We start from the raw sequence: 16,305 nt of genomic DNA, 5'->3' as shown, positions 1-16,305 counted from the left end.
GGCATAAGACACAAATGGTTTTAATTTTTTTCACAAGATTTCAGATTACTGGCAGAGGGTACTTTAGAGAGGCTGGTTGTAAATATCACTGTAAATGGAAGAAAATACAATTAAGAATGGAGATAAATCATTAGATGAAATTACATATTTAAGTAAATGGAAAACATGATTCAGTTTACCAATATTGTTATTTACATAGAATTTAAAAATCATACATATATTACATAAAATAAAGTACATATAAAGTTTAAACAAATTACTTGATTGAATAATAATAGAGAAAGGCATTTAAAAATTTTCATCCATAATAAAAGTAGCTCTTATTTTAAGTAAATAAGTGTTCATATACAGCTAAGCTTGTTACTTATTCAGCCAAACCGAAAGCTTGGAATAATGGAATCTTCAGAATGGACCATGTAAGGCATTTCACTTACTGAAGTGGAAGATAACTACCTAATTCTGCCAGAAATTTTACACTGTAATTCTCCCTATCCCCCTGACAAAGGAATAGAATGGAATTTTGGGAAACAGTGGATATCCACTGAAAGAAGCATTGAGAGATATTATGAGAGAACGTCCTATGGTCTGGAGTAAAGGACTACCTCAAAGTACTCTAATTTGCTACAAAATTTGGGAAGTTCCAAATTAAAATCATTCTCCCTGCAATGCCACAGGCCCAACTACATCTTACTCCCTCTTTGCTAAAATCTTTTAATTTAGTTAGCTGGGTAATTTTTCCCTCTGGGAATATATTCCCAATTTTATAGCGGAAGTTGAAAGGAAAATATTCACTTTGCAGCAAATTGCTTTATAAGCAAATGTGCTTTTTCTAAAGTGAGGGATACAGGGATTATCTCACTTAAATGAATTTAGTAATTTTTGTTTCCTTTTAAAAATCTGAAGGGAAGATGGTGTGTAAACAGAACATGTCTGTACTTGAATAGCATGATTCTACTGATATATGCAATAAAGGAGATCAAAGCATGCCAAATAATTACTAAGTAATTCTTAATTCCTACTAATTACTAATTATTCTTTGCATTACACAAAGATCAAAATATGTGTTAACTCCAACAGCATCACTGCACTGACTGTGCATTTACTAATTTAAAATATATGTCTCGATTTCTCAGGAGCTCTTGATGAGCTCCTTGTTCCTTTATTTTTCCATTGTGCAGAACCACTATCAAATCTGCATTCTGTATCGTGGAGAGTCTGTGAGCTACCACTAGGCATGTCCTCCCCTTACTGGCCTTATCAAGGGCATGCTGAACCACCTGGAAGAGAGAAGAACCTGTGATTGCTACCTTGGGTTAAATGCTAATAAACTTGCACAAGTCAAATTAATTAAGGTAATCTAATAACATTCATTGTGTATTTGCTTATCTCCAAGGAAACTACCCTACTTTGTGAAATACCCTACTCAATAGAAATCTAGAAATAGTAATTATAGATACATTAAGTAAGAATTTTAATTGGAAGAGCTTTCATGACAATGAATAAAAATTAGATGGTTATTTGTGTGTAAGTAAGTGGTTCCAAAGTCAAAGCCGGAAAGTAGTATTTCCATACCCAAGTGGAATTGTCTAATTTACTTACTTCATTTCTTCTCACAGTTTTATTTTTTTATTTGTTTGTGTTGGTTTTTTTCTTCTTTTCTTTTAGTATTTAGTTGTAAAACTGTCCTGGCTAAAACAGCATCTCAGCTACAATGAGGTTATAATGCTGTATAAGAGAAATGAGGGAATTCCCTGGCGGTCCAGTGGTTAGGACTCTGCGCTTCCACTGCAGGGGGCATGGGTTCAGTCCCTGGTTGGGGAACTAAGACCCTGCATGCCATGAAGCATGACCAAAAACAAAACAACAACAACAAAAAAGAAATGAAAGTGGAAGGTGAAAACCAATATTGGCTGAGTATATAAAATATTCCAATGATGGATATTTCATTTAAATCCTTTCAGTAACTCTGTGAGGATTATTTTCATTTCCCTGATGAGTAAACCAAGATTTGAAAAGTCCAGGTCCCTTCACCTAGGTCACACTGCTAGTAACTGATGAATCCAGGATTACAGCCCAAATATGTCTGGTTCCAAAAGTCCCATTTTTTTCTTTCATAACACACTGGCTCCTTGGAAATCAAGAATTGATAATCATCTACAAATAGCAATTGTGTGGTGATTAATCACATGGGATCTTAGGTCAGACACCGTTTATTAAAATTTAGGGAAGTTTCTTAACTTTTCTAAGCCTTAGTGTGCTGATCTGTAAAATGAGCATAAAATAAGCTAATTCATCAAGTTGTTGTGAGGATTGAGATAGTAGTATATAATAAGTACTTGATAAATATGAAAGATTATAATTCATTCAACCAACATTCATTTAACAAATAAGAACATGCTATATGCAAGAACTATTAGGGGACAAGGACATAGTAAAATTAAACATCTGAAGGACCATGCAGTGTCGGTTTATTGTTACATGTCTGTTTGCCCCCTTGTTTCCTTCTCAAACAGAGCTAATAGTCTATAGAAGGTAAAGTAACTAGCAGGCTCCGACATTGCAGTGTAGATCACTCTTTTATATATGTAGATTGCCTTATTATTTTGTTTGGTATCATTAAAATAATAATAAAACAGGAAAGTAATTTTCATTGGGCTTTTTCCTTGAGTGGAGAAACATTTCAAGAATTGGGTCCCTTTTGATAATGAGACCAATTCAAACGAGAAAACCCTTCTAAAACATGAGATGCCCTGTGTCCCAACTCTCTCCCACCTCCCCACCAGCCTCTAACCTTTTTATAAAGGCCAAAACCTTAATTAACAACTGGTGACCCTCTGACTACAATTCTCTCCAGGCCTTTCTTCCCCAAACTGACCTTGATTTCTTCCACAATACTCCACTCTCATGTTTCATATTACATTCTGAGATGAAAGAAGAGGATGTTACCTTTTCACTCTCATTATCAAGGGCTGAAGTGGCCTCATCCAACAATAAAATTTTTGGTTTTCAGAGAAGAGCCCTTGCAATAGCTAGTCTTTTGTTTCTGGCCGCCAGAAAGCTGTGTTCCTTTCAGTCCAACTTGTGTGTTGTATTTCTATTACAAGAACATGCAATTAAGAAAGCAAGGCTTGGTTATTTAAATTAACATGGCAATTGTGGGCGAGAGCCATCTAAATATTTCAAATTTTGCTACTCTCTAAAATTTGTGTCCCAACAAGTAGTAAAATCTATTCTTGGGCTTTGTTGCAAATAAATGCTAAACCAGCAGTAAACACTACCATTTCATTTACATATCTAATCTGATCACAAACAGTAGACCTTTGCCATTGTGCTTCTACAAAGGAATTGTTCAAATTAAAGCATAAGAAAAAAAATTATTAGGGAAAAAAAGTTCCCAGTAAGCACAAATCTTTCCCCATTAAGTTAAATTGTCTTCTGTTTTCAGATCAAAATGATTTAAAGTATCATTTTAAAGGAAATCATTGGGTTCCTTAACTTTGACTTTCACCAACCCTCTATGGGCACATCTCTCCAGATGCCATGATGCCCTTCTCAGAGGTGCAGGTATCATCCTAGCAGTAAGTTAGGCTGACATCTTGAGGCAGTCCATTCACCTTTTCAGGCCATGATAGTGACATTTAGCACTTCACAATGTTTCTACACTCTCCTACATACTAATGACCCCTTTTTCACTATTATCCTCCATGGAAGGGTAAAGGAAGTTTTTCACTTATCCTGAAGCCATCCTAAATCACAATGGATCAGCAAGCAGGCTCCCACTTGCTTTCTAGATTGTCCTGTTAACTCTGCTTCCCTCCAAGGTTTCACACTGCTTTCTAGTAGCGCTTGCCAGTTGTCTGAGAAATACATGCCATTGGTACCCAGACAAGGATGTGTGGATGGATGAGCTCCACTGGGAAAGTGACTCCAAGTGTACAGCCTTCTAAAGGTGGATCCTGTAGCAGCGTTATAGATAAGATGCAGCACATGACTGATGTGCTATTTATCTTAGTGCCTTGGAGAAGCCTGATTCAATTGCTTTCCCTCCATACCTGGCTGCCTTCAGGAGGTGCCTTTCCAGCAGAGTGGGTTTCGAGAGAGCCTATGATATAACTTTATAACAAATGTGTCTGCTTCATCTCAAAGTTCATTTTTCAACTTAAAATGCTCAGTTGCTTACTTTATATCAAACAATGGGTATCTGAATTACTAACGCCCAGTAAAAGCATGTTTTCTGAAGTGAATGCTCTACGAAGAAAACAGACTTTAGCTAGCTCCTCTGCGATTTTATCTGGGACTGCCAGCACGCTGGGTCTCTTCCTCCTAAAATGCATTTTATTAACACTGGAATCATAGGGCTACAGATAATCAGGTAAAACTCTGTAGTTCATTTCCACACACTGCAAAGTTCCCATCTAATTAGAGAATTCAATCTTAAGCCAAAAATTGAGAGAGGATTGGGTGGGGATGATAATGGGCTCATAGCTCTTTCTGCCAGTCCAGCTTAAATTGTATGTGGATTCCTCTATTATAGCTGAAGAAGATACAATACTAGCTTAGAAATCACTTTGCATCTCTTGGCCTTCTCGGGCTTGCAGGGAGATGTAAGTCTCAAGAATGAATTGGTTGAAAATACAGTTCAGATGTTTTTGCCCATCATTAGGCAGAACAGATTATAAATGTGACTATACACGTTGCCTCAATAGCAACCATTTTCAGACACTTAAACTGAAAGTTTTTGTTTTTTTGTTTGTTTTTAATGAAGAACTATAGGATTTCATTCTTTCCTGTTTAAACCGAAAATCTAAATTTTCTGGCAAACACTGGGATAGTGAGTGCCCTGAAATCACCTGTTTTATGAGACACTCAAGGGGCAATGGCTGTTCAATGTGAACCTGGGTCTAAATACCAGTTGGACCCTGGAAGGAACATCAGAAAGAGTCTAATCCTAAACCAACTGCATTCTGGAGATTCCCTGCAGGCCCTGGAAAGGAGTTTCAGGGTGGTTCCAGCGGGAGACATGATGTGGCTTGACTGAGAGCTGCCACCGTGTGAAATTGTGGCCACTAGGGGACATCTACATCTGCTGTGTTTCTCCGAGGATCCTCAAGACCAAGTCAGTGTTATGTCAACTCGTCTTCCAGGCTGATATTTCCAAATGCCTGCAGGTCATCTCCATGGCACATACCATAGATGTGTTACCCTTAGCACGCTCTGAGTTGACACTCTGCTATTCACCCTCCTGCCTTGATCTGCCAGATAGGTCCATAATCCTTTATCTGAAACCCACAGGGCTATATTTGTTTAAGAATTCTATTTTTTTTTTTTTACTTTAGAAGAAAATATACTGTAAATTGTACATACTATATATTATTTATATTTAATATGTGATATATATTATTTAACACCCCCAGAAAGGGCTGGGTAGCAACCAGTAATCAAATATATGAATATTTCTGTAGAAATATTTGACAACTCATTCTAAGTAGGACAAATAAAGATTTCATAAATCCTCACATCATTTTGGCCACCCAACAAATTGACATCAAACACGTGGTCTTTGTGTGTGGAGGGGAGAGGAGGGCATGGAGTTTAAGAACTTTTGGAAATTGGAACTGGGGGAAAGAAAATGTGGACCTGAATTTCTCTCATCTAGACTGTTGTAATGTACCAGGACTTGCCCCTTTCATGCAGTCTATGCCATTGCCACAGAGACCTCAGAGCCTCTTGAATGAGCAAACAAAAGGCTGAGCTTCAAATGCAATTATTTTCTTTAAAAATTTGATCATGTCATTTCTCTGCCTAAAAATGTCTAGCGGTTTCCTATTTCCAAACTTAGCCTGGTAAATCAGAACCTTCGCATTTAGTCCACGTGCATATTTTGTTTGGCTTCTTCTTCTCAATTCCCCAGTTTATGCTTTATGCTCAGAATTTTAAATTTATTTTTCCCCAAATACCTAAAACCCTTTCACATATATGTGTTTCTTCATGAGCTTATTCTGTCTTCCAAGAATGGTGTTGTCGCCTCTCTGCCTAGTGAAATACTCATTCTTCAAAACCCAGTTCAAAGCAGCATCCTCTGTGTGGTTTTCTCTGAGCTCCAGTGACACCATCGAGAACATGAAGGCCAAGATTGAGGATAAAGAAGGCATCCCCCCTGATCAGCAGAGGCTCATCTTTGCAGGCAAACAGCTGGAAGACGGCTGCACTCTTTCTGATTACAGCATGCAGAAAGAGTCGACCCTGCACCTGGTCCTCCGTCTGAGGGGTGGCTGTTAATTATTCAGTCTTGCATTCATAATGCCCAATGATGGCATCACTCTGCACTCTAGCCATTTGCCCCAATTTAAGATTAGAAGTTACCAGTTTTAGTAATAGCTGAACCTGTTCAAAATGTTAATAAAGGTTTTGTTGCATGGTTTAAAAAAAAAAAAAGGACACTTTGTCATTCCTTCTTCTGTACTCTCACCATATGCTCTGTGTGTTTTTATTCCAGCAAGCTGCCCAGTGTATTATGTACTTTCTTGCTCACTTTCTACAGACAACCTTAAGCTAAGTCCTGACAATCCACTTTTATGATATCTTTTACACCCTTTTCCTTGTTTTACTTCACTTTATAATTATTAATTCAGGCCTTTATAACTTAACCCTGGAAAGAGCTCCTAAGTGATCTCCCAAATTCCCTATCTTCTCTTCACTCCAAATGGTCATTTTCATTGCTGCTAGACTAGGAGTTCCACTGTCCTATTCCAGAATGATATTTTGGCACCAGATTTCTCTATGGTTGTATATATTTTAGGGGTAACAGTGATACGAAGGTAAACTAAAGTTAAAAACACTGAGAAAAGGCTTCCCTGGTGGCGCAGTGGTTGAGAATCCGCCTGCCAATGCAGGGGACACGGGTTCGAGCCCTGGTCTGGGAAGATCCCACATGCCACAGAGCGACTGGGCCCGTCAGCCACAATTACTGAGCCTGCGCGTCTGGAGCCTGTGCTCCGCAACAAGAGAGGCCGCGATACTGAGAGGCCCGCGCACCGCAATGAAGAGTGGTCCCCGCTTGCCGCAACTAGAGAAAGCCCTCACACAGAAACGAAGACCCAACACAACCATAAATAAATAAATAAAAAAGAAGTTAGAGGACTCAAAATTGATATTAAAGTAATGTGAGATTGAGGAAGTTCTGTGGTATGAAAATAAAAATTAAAAAAAAAAAACACTGAGAAACAAGCTATTCTTTCTTTTGGAAATAACATCATCTTGATTCTCAAAGTTTATTGTAAAAAGCACACTGAATCTCTGCAGTATGTAGTTTTGGGTAAATCTGAGAAATAGTACAATGAAAAGAAAGAAAGATAATAAGCAATTTAAGGACAAAAGTCAAATGGTACAAATATAAAATGGATAGCATTTTACCATATATAAATTAAAGAAAAAAACCTATCAGGAGTATGTGGATAATAATCTGACCCTGAATCAATAACGCAGTGAATGCCTTAGTAAAAAAAGGGAAAGACATAGGGTCACAATATTGATAAAAATATGTCACTCCTTCTATTATAGGTAGTAATGAAGAACCTTACTGGAGTTAGGGAAATTGTATTAATGGCCCATTTATAGTTAGAGGCATCAATTAGTGTGGACAGGAGATGGTGAGGGAAGATCTAGTAGTATAAAAGAGAGTATGGTGACCAGAATCCTCCCCCAAAGAACAGGGCACTAGATTAGTTGTTTGATATAATGCTTACTAAACTTTGACATTTCCTTTTAAAGTGAGCTAGAAAATCACATTATAAAAATTGTTTCCAATCAAAAGTAGGTATCTATATCTTTATTTTATCTGTGTGTGTATGTAGGTTTAAACAGATATTGCAAGAACTTTAAGCTGCAATTACAGTGTCTCTATGCACTACTTCTGGATTTGTATCAATGCTTGCTATGCTAAAGGCTTCTCTACAGTTAGCCAAGATTTTTAACTTTTCTGAGATTTTGTGTCAGCCATCACAGCCGATACAGAGAGGTGACCAAAATGGCAGGCATTTACTTAACACTTTAGTGGGAAAAGGAGGCCCTAAACAAGTCAATAAGCACCAGGGTAATTTTAGACTGTGATGAGCGCCCTGAAGACTATGTGATAGGCTATAAGGGCTGGGGGGGACTCTTTCAAATAAGGTGGCCAAGGAAGGCCTCTGCAAGAGTGACATCTGAAAGATCTTGAAAGTTAAGGAGCTGGCTCCTCAAAGAGCCAGAGGAAGGGAGGCCCCAGCTGAAGAAATAGCAAATGTAAATGTCCTGTGGTAAGGAAGAACTTGGCCAATTGATGAGACAGAAAGAAGCCAGTGTTGCTGGAGCAGAGGGAGCACGTGATGAGCAAGGAGCTGGAGAGGCAAGCAGGGCCAGATCATAGAAGGCCTTGCCAGCCCCATAAGGAGTTTTGACTTCATTCTTCTTGCAAAGGGATGCCATTAGGAGGTTTTAAGCAGGGAGGGGTATGATTTACTTTATGTTTTTAAAAGATCCTTCCAGTTGCTGTGAAGAAAAATTATAAAGGGGCAAGACTGGAAGCCGGAAAATAGATTAAGAGGCTACTAAGGTTGTCCACAGGGGGATGATGGTGGTGTAGACATGGCAGAGTATAAATGAATAGAAGGTGTAGAATCAAAATATGAAAATTAATTCATGAATATTAATACAGTTTGGTCTTGGAAAAAATAGTCACACAAAAATCTCAAATTTTGCTTTTTATATCTAACTTTACATTAGATGCTAGCAATAACTAAATTGTATAATCCATGGAGCACATAAAAATAACCACTTAGGCCCAATAAAATACTTGGGCTTACTTGACAGCTTTGTAGTTCAAGATTTCAGACATTTTCTTACCTCAGGGAGACTCTCAATAAAAGAGTGGATATTCGCTGCATTTGCTACTTCTTTTATCTCATTCAATGGCACGACACGGCTGTTATCACCATAGGCAATGTTCTCAGCAATGCTACAGTTGAATAGCACAGGCTCTTGAGAAACGATTGCTATTTGGGAACGCAGCCACTGTACGTTCAATTCCTTTGCATCCACACCATCAAAGAGCTGCCAAAAGCAGAACGGAAAATGGTATGTGAAGATCCAACAACTGTATCATGTTACGGTTCACTGTATTCAAACATATACAAATCATAACAAGAAGGTTAGGAATTCAAGCTGTTTCATAGTATAATGTTACCCAAGGAAGGTTCATAAATCATATGTTGTATAGAAGCAGACAGCATGTAACTGACTAAAGTACCGACTCCTAAACTTACTTGCCATTTCTAGGAATGGCTATATATTCTAGAGACTTGCTCAGAGTCTAGAATAACGTCTGGTGCTCTGTACTGAAGTCAGATGAAAAAATACCAACCTCCACTGCAACAGGACCCCACTTTATTAAAGCCTGGTGAGAGAGTAGGTGCAGATTGATACAGTAGTCCACATGTAGAAATAAGTCATTTTGTACAAAGCCATGTTTATTCACATGGACGTATAACAAAATTCAAGTGACATTTGATGAGCATACCTATTATGTGATGGGGACTCTTCAGACACTGGGGAAACAGTAATCAACAAGACAAAGCTCTTACCCTCCTGTAGCTTATATTCTGGTGGAGAGAGGCAGGCAATAAGCACACAAACAACTCAATAACATCAGAAAAAGAAAGTGTCATGAAGACAAGATAATGGGATAGAGGGTGACTAAGGGTGTGGTGAGGATATGGGAAGGGGGCGAGTGGATGCATTATATTCTATCTAAGGAAGTAGCATTTAGACTGAGACATGAATGATGAGAAGACATTGGCAAAGAAGTTAGAGTAAGAACATTCGAAGCAGGGGAATAGCAAGAACAAAGGTCCACAGTGTGTTTAAAGGACATAAAGAAGCCAGTGAGACTGACACACAGTGCACAACGAGGTAGGAGGGATAGGAGAGGAGTTTGGAGAGAGAGGCAGGGGCCAGATCATGAACGACCTTGATTTGATGGTATGGACTCTGGTTTATTGTAACTGTGGTGGGAACTCATTGGAGTTAAAGGAGGGAGTGTGCTATGCTATGTTCAAATAGGTGAATGTCGCCTGATTTTCATACTCATTGTTAACTCATTGTTTTCTCTGGTAACAAGGCAGCCATTTTGGACTGTTCCATTTTGCAAAGAGTCTTTGAGACTTTGTGATGGGGAAAAGACTGTAAATTGCAGCAGAAGGATGACCAACATGACAGTTTTTGACTTTTATGGGCTTATGGTTTTTTGTGGGGGTAGGAGAAGGCAGAACAGGAAATTGTCTTTGTGTGTGTGTAATTTGGTGGTGGTTGTGGGGAGAGAATAATTGAAAATCTGAATACAAGTTGAAGTAAGAAAAGTGCCAGGTGAGAAAAACAGTCCTTGGAGTTCAAAGGAGGGAGAGGTTGCATTTTTTTGAGATCAGGATGCAGAACTTAATGGAGCTGATTCAAAGAAGCTCTAATCATGCCTAAGGTTTTGAGAGTTGGGAGGTGGAGATGGCCAGAGTGAATAGCAGGAAGCCTGAACCAGGGAGGCAGAACAGAGTGACAAGAGAGCCCAGATGTTGATATTACACCCATCTTCCAACACCTGTATTCTAAGAGAATTCCATGGCTTATAAGATCAAAATTTCTGCTCTATAATGGTTGAAGAATCTTTGGAGCTTTGATCTTAGCCTCAAAGTCCTATCCATCATTTCTGTTATTGGTTTGCTTATCCTCTTAGTTAAGGCATAGAGATCTTTTTTTTAACTACTGCACTGTTTGCCCTCCCCAAATCAGCGAGGATGCTTAAGCCCAAGGGAATGTTTAAGAATAGCCCTACTAACCCCCAGATAAGTTGTATTTGAATTCAGTCTTACCACTTGTCCTTTCACTGGGTCACAAAATCTCTGCAGAAGTTGGACAGAAGTGCTTTTCCCACAGCCACTGCTCCCAACAAATGCTACTACAGTCTTCCCTTTCTCAATGCTGAGGGATAAACTGTGAAGGATTAGAACATCTGGGCGGCATGGATAGAAGAAAGAGACTTCTCGGAACTCTATATTCCCTTCACATATGTCCTGTGAAAGAAAGTTGGCAGTGTTTAGAGGATGACTTAGAAAGGCTGTAATAAATTATAGCACATTGGCTGAGTGCTTTCTGAAAATTGTGCATGTTTCCACAACCATTTTAATTTTATTATTTTAAATATAAATTTGTTTATTTATTTATTTTTGGTTGCATTGGGTCTTTGTTGCTGCACGGGCTTTCTCTAGTTGCAGCGAGGGGGGGCTGCTCTTCGTTGCGGTGTGCAGGCTTCTCATTGTGGTGGCTTCTCTTGTTGTGGGCCCTAGAGTGCGCGGGCTTCAGTAGTTGTGGCACATGGACTCAGTAGTTGTGGCTCGCGGGGGTCTAGAGCACAGGCTCAGTAGTTGCTGCGCACGGGCTTAGTTGCTTTGCGGCATCTGGGATCTTCCCGGACCAGGGTTCGAACCCGTGTCTCCTCCATTGGCAGGCGGGTTCTTAACCACTGCACCACCAGGGAAGTCCAACCATTTTAGTTTTAAACATCATATTCCTCTCTATAGAGTTGCTGACTGCACATTTGTTTCTGTCACTTCTGTTGAGATTTTTATATCTGTAGTTCTTGTCTTCACTACTGGACTTCACCAAGTTCCTAAAATCACTAGTTTCCTTTGGCTTCAGTACCCAGTCACAGTGCGATCTGTAAATTAGCTGTTTGACCAGCTGCTCTAAATAAATACATTTTTAAAAAATTAGTTTGTGGGCTTCCCTGGTGGCGCAGTGGTTGAGAATCTGCCTGCCAATGCAGGGGACACGGGTTCGAGCCCTGGTCTGGGAAGATCCCACATGCCACGGAGCAACAAGGCCCGTGAGCCACAACTACTGAGCCTGCGCGTCTGGAGCCTGTGCTCCGCAACAAGAGAGGCCGCGACAGTGAGAGGCCCATGCACCGCGATGAAGATTGGCCTCCGCTTGCTGCAACTAGAGAAAGCCCTCACACAGAAACGAAGACCCAACACAGCCAAAAATAAATAAATAAATAAATAAAATTAAAAACAACAACAACAACAAAAAAACCCACCTGGATTATTCAGGAGTTAACAAAAAAAAAATTAGTTTGTGCTTTATAGACATTTATTGCTTAATTCAGCTTAGCTGGGGTCCTCATCAACTGTACATATAAATGTTATTTTTGTAGGTTGGACCATGTTTTACAGTTAATATACATTATATTTTGAATTCAGATTTATTGTTAATTGATCATTTTTTGACAGTGACACTTGCCTAAAAGTTTATCTTTCTCTCTATGCTTCAATCTCTTTAGTGGTTGGTAATTTGTAAACCAATACTTACGTACACCAGGGATATTTATAAAAGACTTTCCAGAATGATCACTAAATGATGATTAACTTTCCATTTATATATTTGGTTCATAAGATTTTAGGTTCTTTTGAACTTCATGTTTGCCCTCAATCAACTGCATTTTAAGTAGTCAGGTTTAATAGTCATGTTCAGCATATTCCAAGCCCAGTATATAGGTAGGAGGCGGGGGTAGGTGGAGGGGAGGAGTACCAAAAAATGTTTGACAATGAAATTATTCTGTTGTCAAAGGAAAGAAATGTTAACATGTGGTTAAGAGGTCTAGAATTAGAAAAAAATACCTGGAAGGACATATGCCAAAATATTAAGTTTAGTAGTAGCTTATTTTTAGCTTATTCAATGTTTTCTGTTTTGCCCACTACAACACATGAATATTATTTGTGAAAAAAAAGGTTTTTAAAAAAACCTCAGGATACTGCAGAATAATGAGAGTGCAATTATTTCTGTGTATGCTCTGGTGCCTTTTGGAAAGGCATAGAGAGATGTTCTAGATTTCTAGACTTAATACGTTTAAAAATTTATTCCTACTATTTTAAACATTTTGTTATGGAATATTTCAAACATCTATAAAAGTAGAGAGAATAATATGTAACAGACTGCTATATGCCTATCTGCCAGCTTCAATAATTATCAATATTTGCCAATTTTGTTGTACCGGACTTTAATTTTTTTAAAGCATAGGGACTGATATTTAGAAGTATTCATACATTAAATAAAATAAAGATTAAATAACAATTTTGTAGTCTTTATAAGGAACATTTCCACATTCTATGTCTTGTATACAGTTCTATGAGGACATTTATCAATGAGATGCTCAATTCCTCTATTGTAATGTTTAGAAAGAAATGAGTAGTAATATTATTATATATCTAAATCCTAAGATTAAAAAAGTTTCCTACATACTTTACTTTCCAAAAGACAAGTATAAAATCTTATTTTGACAATAATGTATCTTAGAGTATTCTGAGAATTTCATGATCTTTTTGTTTCTAACAACCAGCATACCTTTTAATAATTATGAAGTTCTAGTGATAATGTACTATTTTAAGCTATAATACATATAAATCTACTGTTAAAATTCTAGAGGGAAATACTTTTAAATGAAATTTTTTTTTAAGTATATACCTAATAGCTATTCTTTTAAATTTAAAATGTCTAGAAAAATTGAATATATGTTTAATGTATAAGACTACTATTGAGAGGCTAATTTTGAAATTATACAATCTTCCTATTACTTCCCTTTTAATATTCACAGTCTTTTAGAGTTCGTGACTAAATATGTGCATGTGTTTTAATATTTAATAATTTAATAAATATAGTTCCCTTTTTCTCTCTTTTGTTTGCAGATATATTTCCCACGAAAAATGGCATCTGAAGTAGCAGGGCACTATTTACTTTGCATATGTTATCAGAGGAAAAAAATGAATAAATCCTAATGCAAATCTTTATCCAAGACTAAAAATTTTGCAGTCTAAGTAAAATCAAATATATAAATCAATCATTTGTTCCAGAATATTCTCATGGCATCAGGCAAATAAACTAGAAGCACATATTTTTAAATATAAAATCTGTACATTTTAGTAATAGAGGTGAAAATCTGATTAAGACAAGACCCCCTTTCTCCCTTTGTAGCCATAACAATTATTTATACAAGCTTTTAATTCTTTATAGCACTCTCTTTTGCAGTTATCAGATAATGCCTTCATTTAAGTCTCTATTTAGAGAGGATGCATATAGACAATTAATAATAAGTGGACATTTAAAATCAGAGTTGTGCTTACAGGTTTTTTCCGTTCTTGACTATAGCTGTCTATAGTTGGTTTCTTTTCCAACAAAGCAAACAGATGTGCAGCCCCAGATTTGGCTCTCGAATATTCAGGTGCCAAAACAAGTGTTTCTCCAATGGCCATAGCTCCATATGCAATTGCAGTAAAAACTCTATCAAAATATAAAGCATATGAATCTCAGTTAGGTCTGTTTTCAAACAAGAGCTGTAAAAGTGAAGGAAAAATCAGGCACTGGAATATAATCTTTTGGCCCAGACAATACCATTAATGCTGAAGGCCCAACAATGATATCTCTTTTGTAATTTTCGACCACATAGTGATCATCCCTTGCCTTGTACACCAAAATAACCTTTGGAGCTCAGGTAATCTTAAAAATTTCTTTTCCAATTAGAAAGATAGCTCAAAGGCTCTAACTAATGAATATAAAACTTCTTAGCCTCCTTGATATAAGGCTCATTTGCTTGGCGATTTAACAGAGAATTCAACTAACAATAGGAAGAATGAGTCACCAGTAGTGAGATCTGAATTTACACAGTAGATATGAATGTTGTTTTTTTTTTTGCATATAATGTAGTTAGAACAGATAACTGATGTCAGATGATTGGTTATCTGTCTGAAGTGCTACATGATTTAAAGAGAGCAAAGCATGGAGATTGTACTTTGTTAAGGTCCTCAAAACAATATCTGACTAAAATATACCTTAGCCAGGCTGGAAGAAGAGCTTTGATCTTTGGTCTGCTATAGATTATGATCTCAGTCTTAAAATATGTTAATTATAAAATGGTAAGTATGCAAATGATGTTTGGAAGCACACAGATTGTTCACAGAAATGTGGCGTATCATGTGGCCATGGTTAAATATTTTCCTCTCATTTTCTTTTTCATTTTAGCCATGAAAACATATTACTAGAATGAAAAATAATGCATTTCAGTGGCAGAGTTAAAGGTACAATTCCGTTTCATTGGCAATATTTAAACATTAGGCAGTAAAAAGACATCACAGAACCCAGTTGTTTGTTTGCTTTTCTCCAGCGATGGGACCTACTAAGGCGTGGATTTTGATGCAATCTCTTCAGTGACACAGACCTCAGATCTTGAATCTTGTTGTCTTTACAAAGGTCAAACACAGTATAAAATATACAAACAACCAGTTTACTGGGATGTGAGACGCTAAAATTTTGTAGCCACTAGTTCTGTGTTGTCAAGGCATTTTTAGTACTAATATTTACTAAAATTATGTAGAGCTCAAAATGCCATTCAAAATACTTAATACTCAGCTATAAATATCAGAAGTGGTTATTGAATTTAGGTTACACATCAGAGGTTTTTTTTTGTTTTGTTTTTTTTAATGCAAGGAAAAAAAACCAGGCTGAATCAGACTCCAGCCTCAGTCTGATCCAAGAGTCAGCAGGTAAGATGGGAAGAGAATTGGATTATGAGTCAGGAGACCTGGATTCTAGTCCCACAGGGATGGAGGCTTCTCAGAACAACTAAGAAAATACCATTTTCCTCTGATTTGAGATGTGCCAAAATATCTACCTGTTCTAAAATTTGCGTCATTAAAAGTCAATTTAATCATTTGGCATAAATGTACAAAGGCTAATGTCTTTGTTAGGTCTCCCATAAAATGAAATTTACTGAGAAGGGTAGAAGGGAGAACTTGCTTCTGTGAGAGGTAAATGATCCAAAGGATGCACAATAGAGCAAGCAGAAAAGTTTTAGTAGAGAAGGGAGAGTACCAACTAAAAGCCCTGATGCTGTCTTTATTGTGTATATGTTGAGGGGAGGCTAAGTGGGATGGCGGTTGACATTGATGAGGATTACATTGAGGAACCTAACTTTGTGGTGATGGGACTATCTGGGGGTTGAGTCAGGGACATTAATCTCCTTTATACTTTTTCCGTAGGTGGGTTCTGTATAAAGAGGCCAAAGCTGGTCTGCTATAGAATCTGTCCTAACCTAGTCTGGCCCAATTAGCTAGAGCGAACTAAGTTGCATTTCACTTCCACTTAAAAAGTATTTATTGCACAATAACCAGTGCTCTAACTCTATGAGAGAGTTAAACCAGATCCTTCAAATTGGTCCAACCTCCTGGAGGC

At 37.6% G+C, this 16,305-nt stretch overlaps 1 protein-coding gene across 1 annotated transcript in view; it reads right to left on the bottom strand.

Annotated features, from left to right (window-relative positions):
- Window positions 1-1,079: 1,079 nt before the first annotated feature.
- ABCB5 (ATP binding cassette subfamily B member 5) overlaps window positions 1,080-16,305 on the bottom strand; it is a 107,514-nt gene continuing 92,288 nt past the window's right edge. Inside the window, 6 exon segments of the mRNA XM_059932530.1 lie at window positions 1,080-1,277; window positions 2,947-3,036; window positions 3,038-3,094; window positions 8,881-9,087; window positions 10,896-11,096; window positions 14,202-14,358. Coding sequence (XP_059788513.1) covers window positions 1,080-1,277; window positions 2,947-3,036; window positions 3,038-3,094; window positions 8,881-9,087; window positions 10,896-11,096; window positions 14,202-14,358 — 910 coding nt within the window.

Source organism: Balaenoptera ricei, chromosome 9 (assembly GCF_028023285.1).
Source record: "Balaenoptera ricei isolate mBalRic1 chromosome 9, mBalRic1.hap2, whole genome shotgun sequence".
Classification (NCBI taxonomy): domain Eukaryota; kingdom Metazoa; phylum Chordata; class Mammalia; order Artiodactyla; family Balaenopteridae; genus Balaenoptera; species Balaenoptera ricei.
The sequence above is the reverse complement of the archived record's forward strand: the minus strand, read 5'-3'. Positions and strand labels throughout refer to the sequence as shown.